Genomic DNA, 20,414 nt, shown 5'->3' on the forward strand with positions numbered 1-20,414 from the left:
AAGGTTAAGAATTAAAGTTTGGATTTAGAGTTCATAGTTTGGGTTACAGTCTAGGGTTTGGGTTTAGGGTGTACGGTTTGGGTTTAGAGTTTATGGTTTGGGTTTAGAGTCTAAGATTTGGGTTTAGGGTCTAGGGTTTGAGTTTAGGGTATAGTTTTGGGTTTATAGTTTAGATTTTTTGTTTATGATGTATGGTTTGGGTTTAGGGTTTAAGATTTTGGTTTAGGGTATAGAGTTTGGGTTTATAATTAAAAATTTAGGATTTAAAATTTAGATTTAGGGTATAGAATTTGAGTTTAGAGATTAAATAGTGATATTAGCATTATTAAATATGATATTATTTATTTTATCATTAATCTAGTTGGCACTTTGATTGGTTATTAAAAAGGTGGTGAATTTAAAGGTTCACTATAGGGGTGAATCCAAGTCTTATCTGAATAGAAACAGGGCTGGCTAATTAGGGAGGACAAACAGTGCGATCGCCCCGGGTTCAAGTTTGTGTCCGATGTATATCAATACAATTAAAACAACAGCCTTTTTTTTTGACATACCCATAATTTTTCAAACTATTTACAAGAATGCCATTATTTTTTATATTTAAAGAATATTTGATTAATTATTTCTTCATTAACTGTAACAACTCTATTTATAATATTAACAACTCTATTTATAATATTGATTACAATTAAGGAAAAATGAGTTATCAATATTGTTAACATATTCCATACGAGATTGTATACAATGCATAAAATTAAGTGTATACATAAAGGACCAACATTAAAGTATAGGGTAATACAAACTATAGTTACACAGTTTAGAACCAACTTTGAATAATCAACCACTTTTCGTGTCAGTCATAGGCCATGAAAAAACCCTAAACTCAAAAACTGTATTACTATTACTGCTTACATACAACTCAGTTTATAATTATAGATACCGTTTTCTAGAAACTGAAACTTGATAATGAACTTTAATATCTAAACTTCATAGCAGATTAGTAATAGCATAAAATAAATTAAAAATAATAATAATCAGCAATTAAAAATGCTGAATTTTCTCCTTAAGAATATTAACTAGATGTATGATTTACGATATTTATAATTTCGGCAACTAACTAGAAAATAAAAGGATGTTTCAAAATATCAATTTACCAAATCACAGTTATAACAAACTAAAAGAATATCTTCACATATTACCAAAATTAATGTCTATTTATTTTTGAAATGTTATCTCCAAATCTATTAATCATTCAATCTTTTAAAAATGAAAATCGGTTAATCTAAAGCTAAATTTTTAAATACAAGAAACTTAAAAATGACTTTTTCCTTTCGAAATTTAAATATCTGAACCCGACCAGAAATAACTGAAGTCGACCCGAAGTACAAAAGTATCCGAACGGGTTCTATATACCTTTATACCGAAATACCCGATCCGAACTCGAATGAGTATGCGAACGGCCACCCCTACATTCTGATAGTGATTTTTCTTAAATTTCGGACTGAGTACTGATCGGGTTTTCTGATATGGATTCGGTTCGGACTTCGAGTTACATATTTTACGTTCAATCTTACTTTCAACTAAAAATGTGACTATATAAAATTTCCGTTTTCAAAGCGCGGATCAAAATCTAGTTAATAGTTAAAGGGTGGAAAAATGAATTTTTAAATCCCCAATAATTTGAAATCAACACTTTTCATACCTAAGTATCACTTGCACATATTTAACCCTAAAGTCATGGTTGACTGCATAAAATTAGTCTTTTCAAAATTCAAACTTTAATTATTAAACGGAAACGTTAATTGCAATTATAAATGGGATCGATTTTGGCATTAAAAGCCCAAAAAACTTAAAATTAATTTCCTATACACGATTCTGAGTGAGAAGAAACGATTACCCGTGATTGAAGATCGATCAAAAGTACTTTAGGTGAGTGAATTGTAAAAACCTTCTTTGGAACTAATGGTGGAAGCCAGAAAAATTCATATTCGAAGAACACCTACAATTCTAATTTCCACTTAGAATGAGTGGTAAACACTTAAGCTTTGTTGAATCATATCTAAGTTCGACAAAGAGTTTCTTTTGTGTGCTTAGAGACTTGTCATACTTAGACATGATCTTTTTCCTACCGTTAATCGTTTACTTTTTATTCAAAATCGTGTAAGGGCAATTGATTTTAGTGTTTCTAAATTTTGAAAACCGAGTTCGATAACTTTTCTAATTTCAATCAACATTTACGTTTAATAATTAAAGTTTGATTTTTTAAAAGTCTAATTTTGCGCAGTTAAGCATGATTTTAGGATGAAATCTGCACAAGTGATAGTTGGGTTGAGTATTAAAAATGCTGATTTTAGATAGTTGAGTATTTAAAAACCCGTTAATGGGTCTAGTTTTTTTTAAAGTCTATATTTTTATACAGAAAAATAAAATAAATAAAATTGACAAAGGCCCAAAGATATTTGATATGTATATAGTTTTATTTTCTTCATGAAATATACAAAATATTGCTTATTAAAATTTAAAATATTTTAAATATTATATGAATTTAAATCTTAAATGATAAATATATTTTTTTAACTTGGGTCCATAACATTGTTAAACAGGCCCTGAACAGAAAGAGTTAATCACAAAAATAATTATTTATATATTATATATAAAAAAAATTGTTGTAAGAAAATTGGTTATATGTTATAAGGGTCAATTTGATGAATATTCATAGCAGCCCGTTTAATGAAGAATATAGCCATGGCACTGTTGATGGGACAATTTCGGTCCACTTTTTCCCCTTCGCTCCCTGGCCGCGCGTTAAGCGTGAGGTAAGTGGCGACTCTTAAAACCCATGTGCTCTATTGTTTTATACCAAACTTATTGTTTTAGCCTGTCCAATCTCTAACATAACACTAATTAATTTCTAATTTGAAAAGAGACTCTTCCCGCTCAGTTCTATACTGGAGTCATTTATTGTATGGTTATTAAAAGTCATTGTCCTTATCTTCTCTAATTAAACACAGAGAGAATAAACAAGAAGAATGTCTGAAGAAGAAGACAGCAGCGAAGTTAAAGCATATACTGCCCACAGCGAGGTAGTTATCTTCATCTTTACACTACATCTCGTCATAAATGTTGATCATAAAAGCATGAACAATAAATGAAGAACACTTGAGTCTATAAAGGGAAACCGCGTAGAACATGAGAAATACCTTTCCATTGATATGTATAGAAAGGAATAATTTATAAACGAAATTAGCTCAGTCGTTTTGTTGTTTCTGGAGTAGCTGTTACTCGATTGTGTAGAATATATAGTTACTCTGAGAAATATGAATAAAAAGGTTAGATCTGAGTTTCATGGGGAAGTCGAACAATAAGAGATTAATTTTTAACAAAATAGTTAAAATTTGATCCATTTTTTGCAGATGACAGAACAAGACTATGTTCGTATACTCAAAGGAACCTGGGTACGTGAGGCTACTGGAACATGGGTGTTCGATTCGGAGAACGAGCAAGAGATAAAGTATGTTAGACTCAAATCCGGGCTTGAATACGAGGAAATGGTGGACCTCGTGAAGGAGAGACTTCGTATCGAGTCGCGCTACGTCACAATAAAACTGTCATACCAATACCCTTTGTGGATGCTGATAGACGACGGAGATGGGTCAACTCCACAGTTCATATCAGACGACCACGAGGTAGAGGTCTTTGTGCAAATGAGGCGCAAAATAGAGGAGGTCAACCTCTTTGTTACAATTGCTCAAGTCGTCGATGGTGTAACGACAGCACCGCCGAAGCCACATGCAAAAGATGTGGAACCGGAGGATGAGTGGATGGAGTTTGCTATTTCCGAAACGCCTTTAACGCGTCCCACACTGACGAACGCTGTGGGCGGAAGTTTTAGAGCTGTTGTCCACGAGACTATACCATCGCGAGCAGATGGAATAGTAATAAGGGAGAACCAGCCTACTCTCAGGCTTAGAAGCCCACCCCCGTGCGAAGGGAATCGTGGAAAAGGAAAGGCGATACTGAGGGAAGATGACAGTGGAAGCCAGATTGGCCATCGTTTCGGCGGGAATGGAGGTACGCCATATGCGCCATTTGCTGAGGCTGGCGAACCAAGTAGGGGAGTTAAAAGGAGGTTGTTCTCCCCTGAAGGTATTGAAGATGACGTTGATATGGTTGCTGAACCCTCGGAAGCTACATCTGTGCAAGCTCCAATTCCTGTTACAGAAGCAGCACTCGTTGAGGCGGCTGAGCGAGCTGCAGGCCTAACCCATTGGTCAAGTTTTCAAGATGCACTCCACCAAATCCTTGATGATGAAACGTCCCAAAATGTGCTGTTTGAACGCGATGCTCCCCCTGTCGTCGAGACTTGTGAGAAAGATGGTAAGTTATATACTATACCATACTACATATGTTTAAAGTATAGTACAAATATACACCGAAGTATGAGTTAACATCATCAAATTTTGAACACAGGGATAGAGGATGCGCTGGAGGCAGTGCCGTACGAAGGTGATAATCTATTTGTGGGGCAAGTGTTCAAGTCCAAAAACGATTGCAAGATAAAAATTGCAATTCATGCAATCAATCGGAAGTTTCATTTCAAGACAAAGCGTTCGACACCAACCTTCATGGTTCTTATATGCGTTGCAATTGACTGTCCTTGGAGAGTATACGCCGCACGTGTTGATGGCACAGGAAATTTCCAGATCAGACAGGCCACACTAAATCACTGTTGTACGCTGGATGCACGCCGAAACTACCACAAGTTGGCCACAACTCAAGTCATTGGGGAGATCATCCAATCGAGATTCATTGCCATTAAACGTGGTCCAACGCCGGCAACAATTCGGAAGATGCTTCTCGACGACTTCCATGTCAATGTATCGTATTGGAAATCGTGGAGGGGGCGTGAGATTGCAATGGAATTGGCATTAGGCTCTATGGCAGGCAGCTACGCACTAATGCCCGCTTATATGGGACTCTTGCAAACAACAAATCCCGGTTCCATCTGCGAGCTGCACACTGAGATGTTGACGGATGGGCGCATGGTGTTTAAGTTTGCGTTCATAGCTTTGGATGCATCGGTGAAAGGGTACAGGTACATGCGCAAAGTCATAATCATTGATGGAACAAGTTTGAAAGGACACTATGGTGGTTGTTTGCTGTCGGCCTCTGCTCAAGACGGCAATTTTCAAATCTTCCCTCTCGCATATGCCATAGTCGACAGTGAGAACGATGAGTCGTGGTCCTGGTTTTTAACGCAGCTGAAAATTTTTGCTTCGGATGAAGATCACCTGGTCTTCGTATCAGACAGACATGGAAGCATTTACAATGCAATTGAGAAGGTACGATTTTAAGCATTGTGCAGACTATACTATTTGATATTATAGTCTAGTTAACATGTTATACGATTGCAAAACAGGTGTACCCAAGAGCTAAGCATGCCTCTTGCACTGTCCATCTGTGGAGAAACATAAAGGCCAGATTCAAATCCAAGCGCCTGGCATCCTTGATGGGAGCAGCAGCAAGAGCTTACACGATTGAAGAGTTCAATAAGAAATTCCTGGACATTCAACGCGTAAGCCCACGATGTGCTGGCTATCTAGTCGAAATAGGTATAGACTTTTCTAATTCTATACTATTGTACATACGTTATAGTTTAGTATATCTAAATTCTGCTACAAACAGGGTTCGAACATTGGACGAGGGCACATTTCGCAGGAGAGAGATTCAATATTATGGATTCAAATATCGCAGAATCGTGGAATGCGGTTTTGACGGAAGCAAGGGAATTCCCCCTTATCTCCATGTGCGAGTACATTCGCACAAAAATGATGTGTTGGTTTGCAATACGACGTGGAAAAGCGTTGGAACATAAGGGGACCCTAACTCCAAGTGTCCGCCGAATGGTGGAAGCAAACTACAACGCATCGACGGGGTTTGCGGTCACAGGAATCAGTGAAATGGAATTCCAAATTCAGTCAACAACAGGCGAGTTTCATATGGTCAATTTACATGCTGGAACCTGTACCTGCACGTCTTTTCAGCAGCTTCGTATTCCATGCAAACATGTTGTTGCAGCAGCAGGGAGAGCAGGGATGGCAACTGAAGCAATGGTTGCAGCCGCCTATTTCGCTGACACATGGCACAGCGCATATGAAGCAAAAATTTACCCAATTCCTTCTGTGGGTCGGACCCAAATAGGAGAGACATACGCTGAATCTCTACTCCCCCCGCCGTTAAGCGTCCTCCAGGAAGACCCAGGAAGCAGCGTATCCTTTCAGTCGGCGAAGATAAGGTGTGAAAATAACTTCTTCAAACGATAGACTTTACTATATTACTTTATAGTATAGTCCGACCTGTAAGTATAGTCTGACCTCTAAGTATTTCGGTTTTGGCCTCTACAGCGATCCAGCCACCTGCTACCAAGAAAATGCAGTAGGTGCAGGGGAGAAGGCCATAACAAGGCCTCCTGCCGTCATCCAATATGAGTAACCTAGTGACAATTCGGGGCATAACATGTGAGCTGTCTAAGGTTTTGGGAGAAGGTTAAATAAAGTTTCCACCCATTTAGTAGATGGTGTGATGATGCGGCGTCAACATTTGGTGTTTTCATCATTTGAAAATACTGATGTATACTTCTGCAATTGAAGTATACAGAAATATTTTCAAGTTTTCCTTTTGTTGACTTAGTGATCCTGTGTTTGTAAAATATCTAAGCCTTCTGAACCCCTTTTGTTTTTGTGTAATATAAATGAACTGCCCCGGTTGAATGTATTAAATATGCAACTTTTGTTTTAAACAACCTTAACTCAACTAAACATATAGTAACATAAACAAATCAAGAGTGTCTGCGGCATACTATTATATCTGTTAGTATAGATCTAAACCGTTCCAAATAAGCAACAGGTTGAGCAATACTAAGTCGAATTAGTTGACATAGTGTGAAACATTTTAACAATATACAGAGAAAAAAAATTGGCGACAGTATTGGAGAACCAAACAATGTAATTGATCAAGTAGTGAGAGAGCTGATAAGTCGCGAAGGTATTGGAGAACAAAACACACAAATCATACGTCTTTTAGTTTGGGAGACACAATTACGTCTATACTAAAGGAAATGAAATTATAGTATAGAATTGGTGATTCCAACCATACATATAAACACTACACCCAAATACTAATCCCTAAACCCAAACTATATACCCTAAAAAGAAACCATATTTCTATACCCAAACCCTAATCATAAACCCTAAACCCAAATATAAAATCCTCAACCCAAACACAAATCATATGTGTTCTTGTTTGAGAATCCTAAATATCACTATACTATAGGAACCGATATTATAGTATATATTAGATGATTCCAAACATACATATAAACACTAAACCAAATACTAATCCCTAAACCCAAACTATATACCCTAAACCCAAACCATATTGCTAAACCCAAACCCTAATCCATAACCCAAACCAAACATAAAATCATAAACCCAAACACAAATCATATGTCTTATTGTTTGAGAAACAAAAATGTCACTATACTATAGGAACCTGATAATATAGTATAGTATAGATGATTCCAAACATACATGTAAGCACTAAACACAAATACTAATCCCTAAACTCAAACTATATACCCTAAACCCAAATCATATACCCAAAACCCAAACCATATTTTTAAACCCAAACCTTAATCGTTAACCCAACTCAAATATAAAATACTGAACCCAAACACGAATCATATGTCTTCTTGTTTGAAAAACACAAATACCATTATAATACAGCAACAAATAGTATAGTATAGAATAGATGATAAACCCAAAAACAAATCTCTAAACCCTAACTATTTACCCTAAACCCAAACCATATACCCTAAACCCAAACCATATTTATAAACCCAAACCTTAATCCCTAAACCCAAACAATAAGGATCTACCCAACTCAAATATAAAATCTTCAACCCAAACACAAATCATATGCCTTCTTATTTGAAAAACCCAATTACCACTATACTATAGCAACAAATAATACAAAGTGGAATAGATTATTCCAAACATACATATAAACTAAACCCAAAAACTAATCCCTAAACCCAAACTATATACCCTAAACCCAAACAATTTTTATAAACCCAAACCTTAATCCTTAACCCAACTCAAATATAAATTCCTTAACCCAAACACAAATCATATGTCTTCTTGTTTGAAAAACACAAATACCACTATACTACAAAAACTGATAGTAGAGTATGGAGAAGATGATTCCAAACATACATATAAACACTAACCCCAAACTATATACACTAAACCCAAACCATAAACCCTAAACCCAAACCATATTTCTAACCCAAACCCTATCCTTAACCCAACCCAAATATAAAATCCTCAACCCAAACACAAATCTTATGTCTTCTTGTTTGAGAAACACAAATATTAGTACACTACACTAAAGCGCAATTATAGTATAGTATAGATGATTCCAAACATACATATAAATACAAATCATATGTCTTATTGTTTGAGAGACACCAATATTACTATACTATAGGTAATGATATTATTGTATATAGTTGATGATTTCAAACATACATATAAACACTAAACCCAAATACTAATCTCTAAACCCAAACCATATACCCTAAACAGAAACCATATTTCTATACCCAAATCCTAATCCTAAACCCTTAACCCAAATATAAAATCTTCAACCCAAACACAAATCATATGTCTTCTTGTTTGAGAAACACAAATATCACTATACTATAGGAACCGGTACTATAGTATAGATTAGATGATTCCAAACATAGGTATAATCACTAAACCCAAATACTAATCCCTAAACCCAAACGATATACCCTAAACCCAAACCATATTGCTAAACCCAAACCCTAATCCCTAACCCAACCCTAATATAAAATCATCAACCCAAACACAAATCATATGTCTTCTTGTTTGAGAAACACAAAAGTCACTATACTATAGGAACCTGAAAATATTGTTTAGAATAGATGATTCCAAACATACATATAAACACTAAACCCAAATACTAAACCCTAAACCCAAACCATATACCCTAAACCCATACCATATTTATAAACCCAAACCTTAATCCTTAACCCAACTCAAATATAAAATCCTGAACCCAAACACAAATCACATGTCTTCTTGTTTGAAAAATACCAAAACAATTATACTATAGTAATAAATAGTATAGTATGGAATAGATGATAAACCCAAATATAGTTTAGAATAGATGATTCCAAACATACATATAAACAGTAAACCCAAATACTAAACCGTAAACCAAAACTATATACCCTAAACCCAAACCATATACCCTAAACCCATACCATATTTATAAACCCAAACCTTAATCCTTAACCCAACTCAAATATAAAATCCTGAACCCAAACACAAATCACATGTCTTCTTGTTTGAAAAAAACAAATACCATAATACTATAGCAACAAATAGTACAGTATGGAATAGATGATAAACCCAAATACTAATCACTAAACCAAAACTATATACCATAAATCCAAACCATATACCCAAAACCCAAACCTTAATGTTTAACCCAACTCAAATATAAAATCCTCAACCCAAACACAAATCATATGCCTTCTTGTTTGAAAAACAAAAATACCACTATACTATAGGAACAAATAGTACAGTATGCAATAGATGATTCCAAACATACATCTAAACTAAACCCAAATACTAATCCCTAAACCCAAATTATATACCCTTAACCCAAGCCATAAACCCTAAACCCAAACCATATTTATAAACCTAAACCTTAATCCTTAACCCAACTCAAATATAAAATCCTTAACCCAAACACAAATCATATGTCTTCTTATTTGAAAAAAACAAATACCACTATACTACAAGAACATGTATTATAGTATGGAGGAGATGATTCCAAACTATATACCGTACACCAAAACCATAAACACTAAACCCAAACCATAATTCTAAACCGAAACCCTAGCCCTAACCCAACCCAAATATAAAATCCTCAACCCAAACACAAATCTTATGTCTTCTTGTTTGAGAAACACAAATATTAGTACACTATACTAAACCGCAATTATAGTATAGTATAGATGATTCCAAACATACATATAAACACAAATCATATGTCTTCTTGTTTGAGAGTCACCAATAATACGATACTATAAGAAATGAATTAAAGTATAGAATTGATGATCCCAAACATACATATAAACACTAAACCCAAATACTAATCCCTAAACCCAAACCATATACCCTAAACAGAAACCATATTGATATACCCAAACCCTAATCCTAAACCCTAAACCCAAATATAATATCCTCAACCCAAACACAAATCATATGTCTTCTTGTTTGAGAAACACAAATATCACTGTACTATAGGAACCGATGGTATATTATAGATTAGATGATTTGAAACATACATATAATCACTAAACCCAAATACTAATCCCTAAACCCAAAACTATATACCCTAAACCGAAACCATATTGCTAAACCCAAACCCTAATCCCTAACCCAACCCAAATATAAAATCATCAACCCAAACACAAATCATATGTCTTCTTTTTGAGAAACACAAATGTCACTATACTATAGGAACCAGAAAATATAGTTTAAAATAGATGATTCCAAACATACATATAAACACTAAACCCAAATACTAATCCCTAAACCCAAACTATATACCCTAAATCCAATCCATATACCCTAAACCCAAATCATATTTATAAACCCAAACCTTAATCCTTAACCCAACTCAAATATAAAATCCTTAACCCAAACACAAATCATATGTCTTCTTGTTTGAAAAATACAAATACCACTAGACTATAGCAACATATATTATAGTATAGAATAGATGATAAACCCAAAAACTAATCCCTAAACCCAAACTATATACCCTAAAGCCAAACCATGTACCCTAAACCCAAACCATATTTGTAAACCCAAACCTTAATCCTTAACCCAACTCAAATATAAAATCCTCAACCCAAACACAAATCATATGTCTTCTTGTTTGAAAAACACAAATAGAAACATACTATACCATATGGTAGTATAGTATGGTGTAGATGATTCCAAACGTACATATAAACACTAACCCCAAACTATATACCCTAAACCCAAACCATAAACCCTAAACCCAAACCATATTTCTAAACCAAAACCCTATCAATAACACAACCCAAATATAAAATCCTCAACCCAACCACAAATCTTATGTCTTCTTGTTTGAGAAACACAAATATCAGTACACTATCCGATACCGCCTTTATAGTATAGTATATATCATTCCAAACATACAAATAAACAGTTAACCAAATACTAATCCTAAACCCAAACTATATACCCTAAACCCAAATCATATTTCTTAACCCAAACACTATCCTAAACCCAACCCAAATATAAAATCCTCAACCCAACCACAAATCTTATGTCTTCTTGTTTGAGAAACACAAATATCAGTATACTATACTAAGCCGAAATAATAGTATAGCATAGATGATTCCAAACATACATATAAACACTCAACTTAAATACTAATCCTAAACCCAAACTATGTTATACATGTTATGGTATAGAAAATTCAAAACACACACAAAGTTTGTATATATGAAATTCGCTAAACAATGTAACTTATCAAATAGTAAGTATGAATAATCATGAGGGCTTTCAGTAGATATAAACTAAAAATTTTTCTGAAAGTAAAGCAGGCAAACAGAATAATATTTCTAAACAAGTCAAATGAGATAAGTTAGATTTTAAAGATTCAAACCCGAAACATTTTTGAAACAGAAGTGTGGCCGAGAAGAGTAAGAAAGTTTGTTCTGAGAATTGCATAAGAAAAACAACATTCTGATGCCAGAAAAATACAACAACACAGAAATTCCTATCACGGAATGACGTTGGGGTAAAATGCTTCCAATGCAGCAACTGCGTAAGACTTCGCCGCCACCGAGAGTACATCAACATTCAAACTGGCAGCCTGATGCATGGAACCTGTTGCATGTAGTTCGAGAAGTAGAAGACTAGCAACACATGATAAACCTGAAATTCATTAAAACAACGAGTATGACATTACATATGTGTAACATATAGACTATTCCAAATATTAACATAGTATGGAAAATTACCTGTGGGTTCTGCCAACATCGGGGGTTCTACGCGCATAACAGAAAGCGGTGCAACAATTCCCCCTTCCATCTTAGGGGCACAGCCATATAGCGGTAACAGATAGGGGAAGAGCTGGATAAGGGGTTGGAGATTTTCTTCCATTCTCTCAACTGGGACAACCACACTATTGCAGTCTAAAATGGTGACCGACCACTGTTCTATATCGATAACGACCCCAACCCAATGGCGGCCGTCCAACTGAAAAGGACAGTATAGAACGTTAACACTACTTTCCCACCGCATTGCAGGCATGCCGTCTTTGCCGAAACAACTCGAGAAGCTGAACTTTGCAATATCGTTCACAAGACTGAACTGACCATACTCAAGACGAAGCGAAATCAGGAAAGAGGCTGGCAGAAAATCATAGGTGGTTACTCCCGCATCACGAACCCTTTTCCGAATAAAACTAACTACCATGTCAGCTGCCTGCAGTTTAGAATACACATTAGGGTAGTATAGTCAGTGAAAAAATAAAATATCTCGTGTTACCTGAACTGTCTGCGGACTCAAAGATTGAAAGAAATCTCGAAAGACCGTATTGGGAACAACAAGACCGTTCCCCAATGTGTAATCCCTGTTTCGAACATTTTTATTATAATCAAAAATAAAAAGCAACTTAATTGTCGGGCTTTTGATATACCTTTGCAAAATAATGTGGGTTGTAAACGCTGCTAGTCGGAATCCATTTAGTCCGGGAACAGGGGAAAAGCCACCAATAAGAGGTCCAATAGGGCCTGCGGTAGTTAGAAACGGAGGTGGGTTGTTATCTGCAACTGGAACATTCCCCGTTTCAACAATGTTTTCCTCCTTCGTTTTACGCCCTTTCCCACGGGGGGCGACATTTTTCTTCTTTTTTTGGTTCCCCTTTACTTTCTTTGCCGCGTCCTCTTCCGGAGTATATCTGACTGTAGCAATTCTTGGGCGTTTACTAACACGCTTCTCATGGTTGGTTACCTCTGGTTGCTGAGGTTGTTCACCCACTACGTCTGCACCAATGTTCCTCTGTACATATACTTTTGTTTACATAACAGCTTACGATATATCTTCAATGTAAGTTTTGTTAAGCATAACACACCTGATCAAGTTGCGAGGATGAGGATCCCAAACAACCGGCCATTGGCGTCTGAGGTGTTTCTCCTGTCGCATCCACACAAGCCGACTCACGATGTTGTTCCTGCTACCAAGGCGGCGTTATAGGTAATTTTTGAACATACGGTTACGAAACTATACTAGATTGGTATGTAGAATAGACATCACTGAACATAAACTTTCACAGGAAATGATGCATGATGTCACTTACATTAAGAGAAGCAATATCGACCTCCGTGGGATTAGCTTCCTGGTCACATACGTCCGTAACAGGTTCAATAGGGGTAACATCCTGATAAATATATCTATGAATAAGTTGCTGAGCCAAAATGAATACGATACTATTCTGTTTGACAACATAGCATAGTATATTTACATTTTTGAAAAGTGGTATGGCACCAAAAAAACTTACTTGCTGCACCGCTTGTGTTGGAATGTCTGGGGATGGGGCCACTTTAGTAGGGGTAACCTCCTTATAAATAAGTATATGAATCAGTTGCAATGCCATATATATTTCTATTTTTCTACATAGAATAGTATATGAACATATTAAATATGTGTGTGGTACAAAATAAACTTACTTCTGGCAACGGATCTGTTGAAATGTCTGCGGAGGGGGCAACTTCCGTTTCCGCACTTCTAACTGGGGAGACCTACAAATAATAGGAGGCGTGGATATTTATGTGAGTCCCTCATATGAACAACAAACCAGTCAGGTGAGCACCGTTTTTTCCATACTATTGGTTTTATAGTATGACATCGGATAGTTAGTTACCTCTTCACGTGAAATGCCCTCTGGTTCAACGTCCCCTTCAACTCTTAAGGAATCCAAAACCATGTTCACTGCATCATCCGGATGCAGACAATCGGAAAGTACATCAGTTGCCTTCTCCTTACCCGACGTGCCGTCGCCACCGTTACCTGCGGTCACATCTATTACAGTATAAGCCGGTAATCCTCATATACATTAAGTACAACGACAGTTTCCAGGTTTCATACCTTGTTGGGCAGCTTCTGTTTCTGTGGGTGTTCCATCATCATTGACAATGCCTTGGTTTCCACATCCTGCAGTCGCATCCTCCCGCAATTCGTCACTGACATTAGGCGGGTTACTCGTTTCACCATCGCCGTCCCCTACAACATTATATAAGTTGTTAACCATTGCAACATATGTATCCAACAATGCAAAAACCAAATCAACCTTGCGGCCACTTACTGCTTCTAGGTGATGCTCTACGAGTTTCCTGATACATTGTTGTTCTTCCCGCTGATTGTGGAATCAGAAGCTTACGAAATTCACCTAGCTCACGGTTGACAAGTTTCATTTCCCCGCCGATGGTTTCCTTAAACATCGATATTTCTCGCAGCACGTGACTTTTGATATTAACCGCGTAACCCTCAAACATTGGCATCGCTTGTGCCACAACCGCATCCGCTGCAGCACGTGCTATACGATCGACATCACGACCGTCTCTCTGGGGGTTGTTTAAGTTTTGGGTTGTATCGTTCCGGTCATCCGCAACTCCATCCTCGCCCTCGATGCCTGATCGGCCACCAACTCCTCTACCCTGACGCGCATCTGTAGCCTTTACACCACCCCGCCATGTATTAAGCTCGAAAGGGAAGTCCTCCCGAATCAATGCAAGAAGGTTCCCCACTTCGAAATCGTCGACTTCATCAGGAAATGGGGGAATGTCAGAACCTTCGCATATGAGTGACCTCACATTAGCCTGGTCATAACACACAACACAATATATCAAAATCATACTATACTACATGCAGTTATAGTATAAAGCACGTAGGCAAAAACGTTTGCAATCAAAACCTATAGGCAACATACTAAACTACTTCCAGCTATATCATAGTGTAGTAGCAGAGGTAAGAATTCAAATCCAATCAATCAGAAGCAAACTATAATACGAGGCAAGAAATATGTAAATAAGGAACATACCATGCCAATAGTCTCCATAGTTTGGACCGTAACAACATTTATCCTGACACTCCGCGCACACACACCATCAATTATGTCCTCGACTGGTAGGGAGTCGTCCAACAATTCTTCAGCTGCCCTTGAATCAACTATAATCTGGGGACAACAACATATGGTAACAAGGACAATAGCATGTGCAAATCCTTGAATTGCCACTGTGTCTTGCGCATATTGTGAAGCCGATCTTGGCTTCGCACTTGAGACCGTTAAAACAAACGACTCCCGGCCCCATGGATAGTCGAGGAACTTCTGTAAATCCGCAAGCATCTCCACAACTTCAGGTCTTATCTGCGTACACCCACTGGTTGGACACAAAATCCCTTCCACTAGCAACAGAAGTGACAAACGTAGTTTCGTTTCTTCATCTTTGCATTTGTCTTTCTGTGCCAACCGCTGGACAATCCACTCCGGAGTAATCTTATCCTCCTTCCCAAACAAAGACATCCACACCCCTCCCTCGGGAACGACTTGCTTGCCCTTTGATTTTCCTTTTTTTTCCCTCTTACTGCAGCCTGACTACCATCACCAGTTGATGGAGGGATCCCGCAGTTAAGACCCGTTACTAAAGCAAAGTCTCCAATACCATACCTTATTGGTTTCCCCGCAAAACGCCACCATAGTTCGTACTTCTTCCGGGTAACCAACTGGCGCGCCAACAACTGGTGTGCAAACATAACTGAAAATGTATGGGACCCCATCTGCATTATTTGGCGGAATTGGGATTCTGCTAACATCTCCTGCTGCGCAACGGTTAGTGATTCTTTGATAACCTCAATCCACCTCAAATTGAAGTAATTATTAATCCGTTTACGCCCAGTTGGTTCGTACCCTGTCTGATACAACTGCTCTGGCAACCCTAGCTCTTCCATCCTGCACATTAATAGACAATGCAGTATTCATTATTCGAAAGCTCAACAAAACAACAAACCATTATTATACTATACTACGAGTAATTATAGTTTAACAGACATGACAGCGGTTTTTAGAGCAAATAAAACAGAAGTATACTAAACTACTTGCATCAATAGTATACTAAATTATAGTTTAACAGATAGGAAAATGTATTTTAAGCTAATAAAATAGAAGTAAACTAAACTACTTGCAACAATAGTATTGTGTATTAAACAATTTCAGCAACAATTACTATCCTATGTTGCTCTCTACATAAAACGAGCCTAGTCTGATGGAAAAGAACATAAAACCACTTAACAATGAAACTGCAACAAATGAGAACCGAATACTACTATCATATGGTCATATAGTATATAGATATACAGCCTAAACAAAAGCGCTTCCCTGTTGTAGGAACACTAAAACTCCACAAAAATCTAAGGTATACTATACTACAGGCATATGTAGTTTAGAATTACGGAAAATTGGTTTACGGTCCTATCAAAGTATATCATTTCACTAAATAGTTGCGTTTCCCTTGCATCCTACCAAATTATGCAGTCTATTATTTACTCATCTCCCGCATCAAACAAGATAGAAAACTAGACTATGTACACTCGTAGTATAGTTGTAGGAACAATAAAATCCACACAAATCAAAGCTATACTATACTACAAGAATATGTGGTTTACAATTAACAAAAAATCAGTTTGTTTTCCTATCAAACTATAATTACTTACTCATCTCCCTCATCCAACAAGATACAAAACTAGGCCATGTACACTCGTAGTATAGTTGTAAGAACACTAAAACTCCACACGAAGCAAAGATATACTATACGACTGTCATCAGTAGTATAGTTTAGTGATAGGGCGAAAGTTTGTTATTGAAGATTTGCAACCAAATCGACTACATACCTTTCTTACTCGTTGATTCCCTTCGCTGGCGGACTCCTCTATGCAACCGTCGAATTGCGTCACCAATTAATCTGATAAACCATCCGTTTATACAATCAACTATCCGTCACCCTTTGCATTTGATATCAATTGTAAAGAATCAAGCTTTTTACCTTTCACCGTCTCTTTTCTTCGCTCACTGTCGTCGCCGTCGAACCACAGAAACCGTCGCTATCGGGTGCAACTCTGCCGTTTCTCCGATAACCCCCTTTATCTGTTTATGCCGTCGTCCGATTTCAGAAGAAGATCCCTAGATTTTCTTCACCCTTTCGCCGCCGTAACCTTCTCTCTTTCGCGTTCAACAGTAACTTTAAAATTGGGACTTTTCGGTTTCTCCAGAATAAAGGGCGGTTTCCACGCGCAGGTAAGGGTATTTTTGTCATCACGTGCTATGATATGTATAATATCGTAGCATCCCGCTCAATATGGTTAACGCCTGAATTTAAATCCTACTATAGTTATGTGTCCAAATTTCCCATGTTATAACAATACAATTATTTTTGTGATTAACTCTTTATATTCAGTTTTAATATAACCAAATTTTCTAAAATTAAAATCTATTACACTACTAAAAGGAAAATATGAAGCTCAGTTAGAGTGTCCACCTCCTCAAAAAAAATCGACCAATTAGAAGCTTTTAATTGTCCACGTCATACTGGTCGATGTACTTATTTCCGTCTGGGGGGCTTCTCCATTTACGTATGGGCTTAAAAATATTTTTGTTTGGGCTTGAAGGCTTAAGTTTTGTAAGATGATCTAATAAAAGTTGCGACAGAATTAACGCGACGTTTCTCAAACAGTTCGTCTTCTCCGATCGAACAGCCTAGAAAATCATCCGACTCTCATCAATCAATACCTTTCTTTACTTCCATCCATACCTATGTTCTTCTTTCACAGGTGTGTTAAGTTTTGCTTTCCATTTCATAAAGATCCTTTTTATTTACTAACTTTAACTTCCTTGAGAATAACGAGAAGAATCTTTGGCTTATCAAAGATTGTGTGTTTTTGCAGGAAATTTGGCTACAATCATTTGAAATGAAGTCTGCGTAGCACCCTAGCTACGCTGGTTAACCATAAGGTTTTGTAAGTTGGAAATATAATTTTTCAAAGCTTTGTGGCCTTTACAAAGGGAGAATGCTCATCTTTTATTTGATTCAAAGATTGGTAAATTTGTGTAGTTCCATATAACAATGAGTTTAATGCTGTAGTTTTGTGACTCTGCAGGCTCTTCGTAAAGTTGAAGGAGATTGCTAGGGAACATAACGAGCTTTTCTTCATCTTTGAGTGCATGGTAGGAGACAGAGAGAGATTATATTCGGTTTCTTTTCACCTTTGTAACATGTTTTACTAACCAATGGTATAATATTCTCCTTGGTTAGGATCACAATCTGTACCAGATAATGAAAGAAAGGGAACAACGACCTTTCTCTGAGGGAGAGATAAGAAGTTATGTGTCTCAGATGCTTCAAGGCCTCGCACACATGCATAAAAATGGTTACTTCCATCCGGACCTGAAACCAGGTAATGTTATGCTTCCTCATGCTAATTGCTTGTCTTTCTTTGAATGTCTTTTACCTAAAAACATATTGTATTTTTTTTTTTTGGTTTTGAAGAGAATTTGCTGGTGATAAACAACATCCTGAAAATGCTGAATTTGGACTGGCTAGAGAAGTTGCATCTATGCCTCCTTACACTGAATATGTGTCTACGCGTTGGTAAGTGATTGATTCATTTTATATTTTTTTTGGCAGGGTGGTATATAAACTTTACTAGCTTATAACTGACTCTCTTATATGCAACAGGTATCTATCTCCGGAAGTTCTGCTACAGTCTTCATTATACACTCCTGCAGTTGGTACTTTCTCAAAAAAAAAGTTTTATGTTTCATCACATTAGAATATAGTTTAGAGAGAGACTAACATGTAAAAGAACTGCAGACATGTGGGCAGTGGGGTCGATATTAGCTTAGATTTTTGCTTTTAATCCCCTATTTCCTGGTGAAAGGTGAATTATTTGTTATTTTACCAAATGCCTAACCTGAGTCTCTGAACAGTGAAATTTGATAGTGCAGTTTAGCTTCTTTGGGTCAAGTTTGTGTATACTGTTTACACTTATATAATGATGTGAGCAGTGAGATGGATCAACTATACAAGATTTGCTGTGTTCTTGGCAAGCCTGACTGGACCACGTTTCCTGAAGCAAAAAGCATATCTTGGATCATGAGTATTAGTCACACAGAGGTAACAAATCTTAGTGAAAAGATATAAGGTTCTTTTTTAAGAGAATATTTGTATTTAATTTGTTCTTTGAATTTATTTGTGAACAGTTTCCACAGACAAGGATTGCTGATCTACTCCCCAATGCTTCTCCTGAAGCTATTGATTTGATCACTGTGAGTCCTTGTGTTTTACTCTTTTTTTTTCCTGTGAATAAAAAAAGTATCTTGGTTTCTTATATGATCGATCTGATGTTATATCTTTTTGACTCAAGAGAGACTTTGCTCATGGGATCCACTGAAACGACCAACTGCTGATCAGGCGCTAAACCATTCCTTTTTCAATGTAATTTGACTCATCCTCTTACTTTTTTTAATCTGTTTCACACATACTCTCTCTGTATTGATAAATATAAGACCCCAATAGATGGCTATGCAGGCTTCGTATCCTCTACATGACCTTTGAGTTGAGGCTTAACACCATTGGTGAGATTTTTTTATTTGTTTATCCTTTCATAACCTTAGATTAAATTCAACTTATTTTTTTGTTCAGCAGCGGATATGCCTAATCTTGAGCTAAACCTCTGGGACTTTAACACAAAACAAGATGAATGTTTTCTCCGCTTGACGTTGGCTGTAAAACCAAGCGCTCCTAAACTAGGTAAGTATCCTCTCCTTGTGTAGGAGCAGGATGCATGGTCATATGATTACACGCATTGACATTGCAACTTTTTTTTTTGCAGAAATGGTCTGCAATGCATCTCAGGATATGAGTGAGGTAATCTTTTAGACGCCATGAAGTTGTAATGAGCTTCTCATTGAGTTGTTGTTGTTGTAATGAATCCAATACACTTTTTGTTTGCAGAACTTTCTCTTTTGCCCTATGGTTAACAAAGATCGTGAACCATCAGGTGAGTGTTATGATTAAACCTAAAGCATATGTGTTGGTTATGTTTCTCTTTATTGAATTGCTTTTTTCTTTTTGAACATTTACAGTTTTCTGGTCTCTGCTCTCTCCTGATGAAAGCCGCGGCCACGCACCTGTTGAATCATGTCCTCTATCTTTGTCCTTCAGGTGAGAA

The 20,414-nt window shown here is 36.9% G+C and overlaps 1 protein-coding gene and 1 pseudogene across 1 annotated transcript; one reads left to right on the forward strand and one right to left on the reverse strand.

Annotated features, from left to right (window-relative positions):
• Window positions 1-12,297: 12,297 nt before the first annotated feature.
• On the reverse strand, window positions 12,298-16,139 carry LOC108831323 (uncharacterized). Its single transcript, XM_056989935.1, has 13 exons — window positions 15,777-16,139; window positions 15,232-15,696; window positions 14,497-15,010; window positions 14,280-14,414; window positions 14,056-14,201; window positions 13,862-13,933; window positions 13,693-13,752; window positions 13,492-13,572; window positions 13,267-13,365; window positions 12,832-13,193; window positions 12,681-12,765; window positions 12,343-12,617; window positions 12,298-12,301 (listed from the first exon to the last, which is right to left on the reverse strand). Exons 1-13 carry the CDS (start codon window positions 16,137-16,139, stop codon window positions 12,298-12,300), a joined length of 2,661 nt encoding a protein of 886 aa, XP_056845915.1.
• Window positions 16,140-17,997: 1,858 nt separating this feature from the next.
• On the forward strand, window positions 17,998-20,411 carry LOC130494677 (serine/threonine-protein kinase MHK-like; annotated as a pseudogene).
• The last annotated feature ends 3 nt before the right edge of the window (window positions 20,412-20,414 follow it).

Source organism: Raphanus sativus, chromosome 1 (genome assembly GCF_000801105.2).
Source record: "Raphanus sativus cultivar WK10039 chromosome 1, ASM80110v3, whole genome shotgun sequence".
In the NCBI taxonomy this organism is placed as follows: Eukaryota; Viridiplantae; Streptophyta; class Magnoliopsida; order Brassicales; family Brassicaceae; genus Raphanus; species Raphanus sativus.

Bases quoted from the DNA above. Each gene is read 5' to 3' on its own strand.
- LOC108831323 (XM_056989935.1), bottom strand. From the start codon at position 16,139: ATGGAAGAGCTAGGGTTGCCAGAGCAGTTGTATCAGACAGGGTACGAA. The intron at 15,697-15,776 runs GTAAGAGGGAAA...TTGTTTGGGAAG, and splicing joins GTGATGGTAGTCAGGCTGCA to GAGGATAAGATTACTCCGGA. The intron at 15,011-15,231 runs GTATGTTCCTTA...TGTTATGACCAG, and splicing joins CTATGGAGACTATTGGCATG to GCTAATGTGAGGTCACTCAT.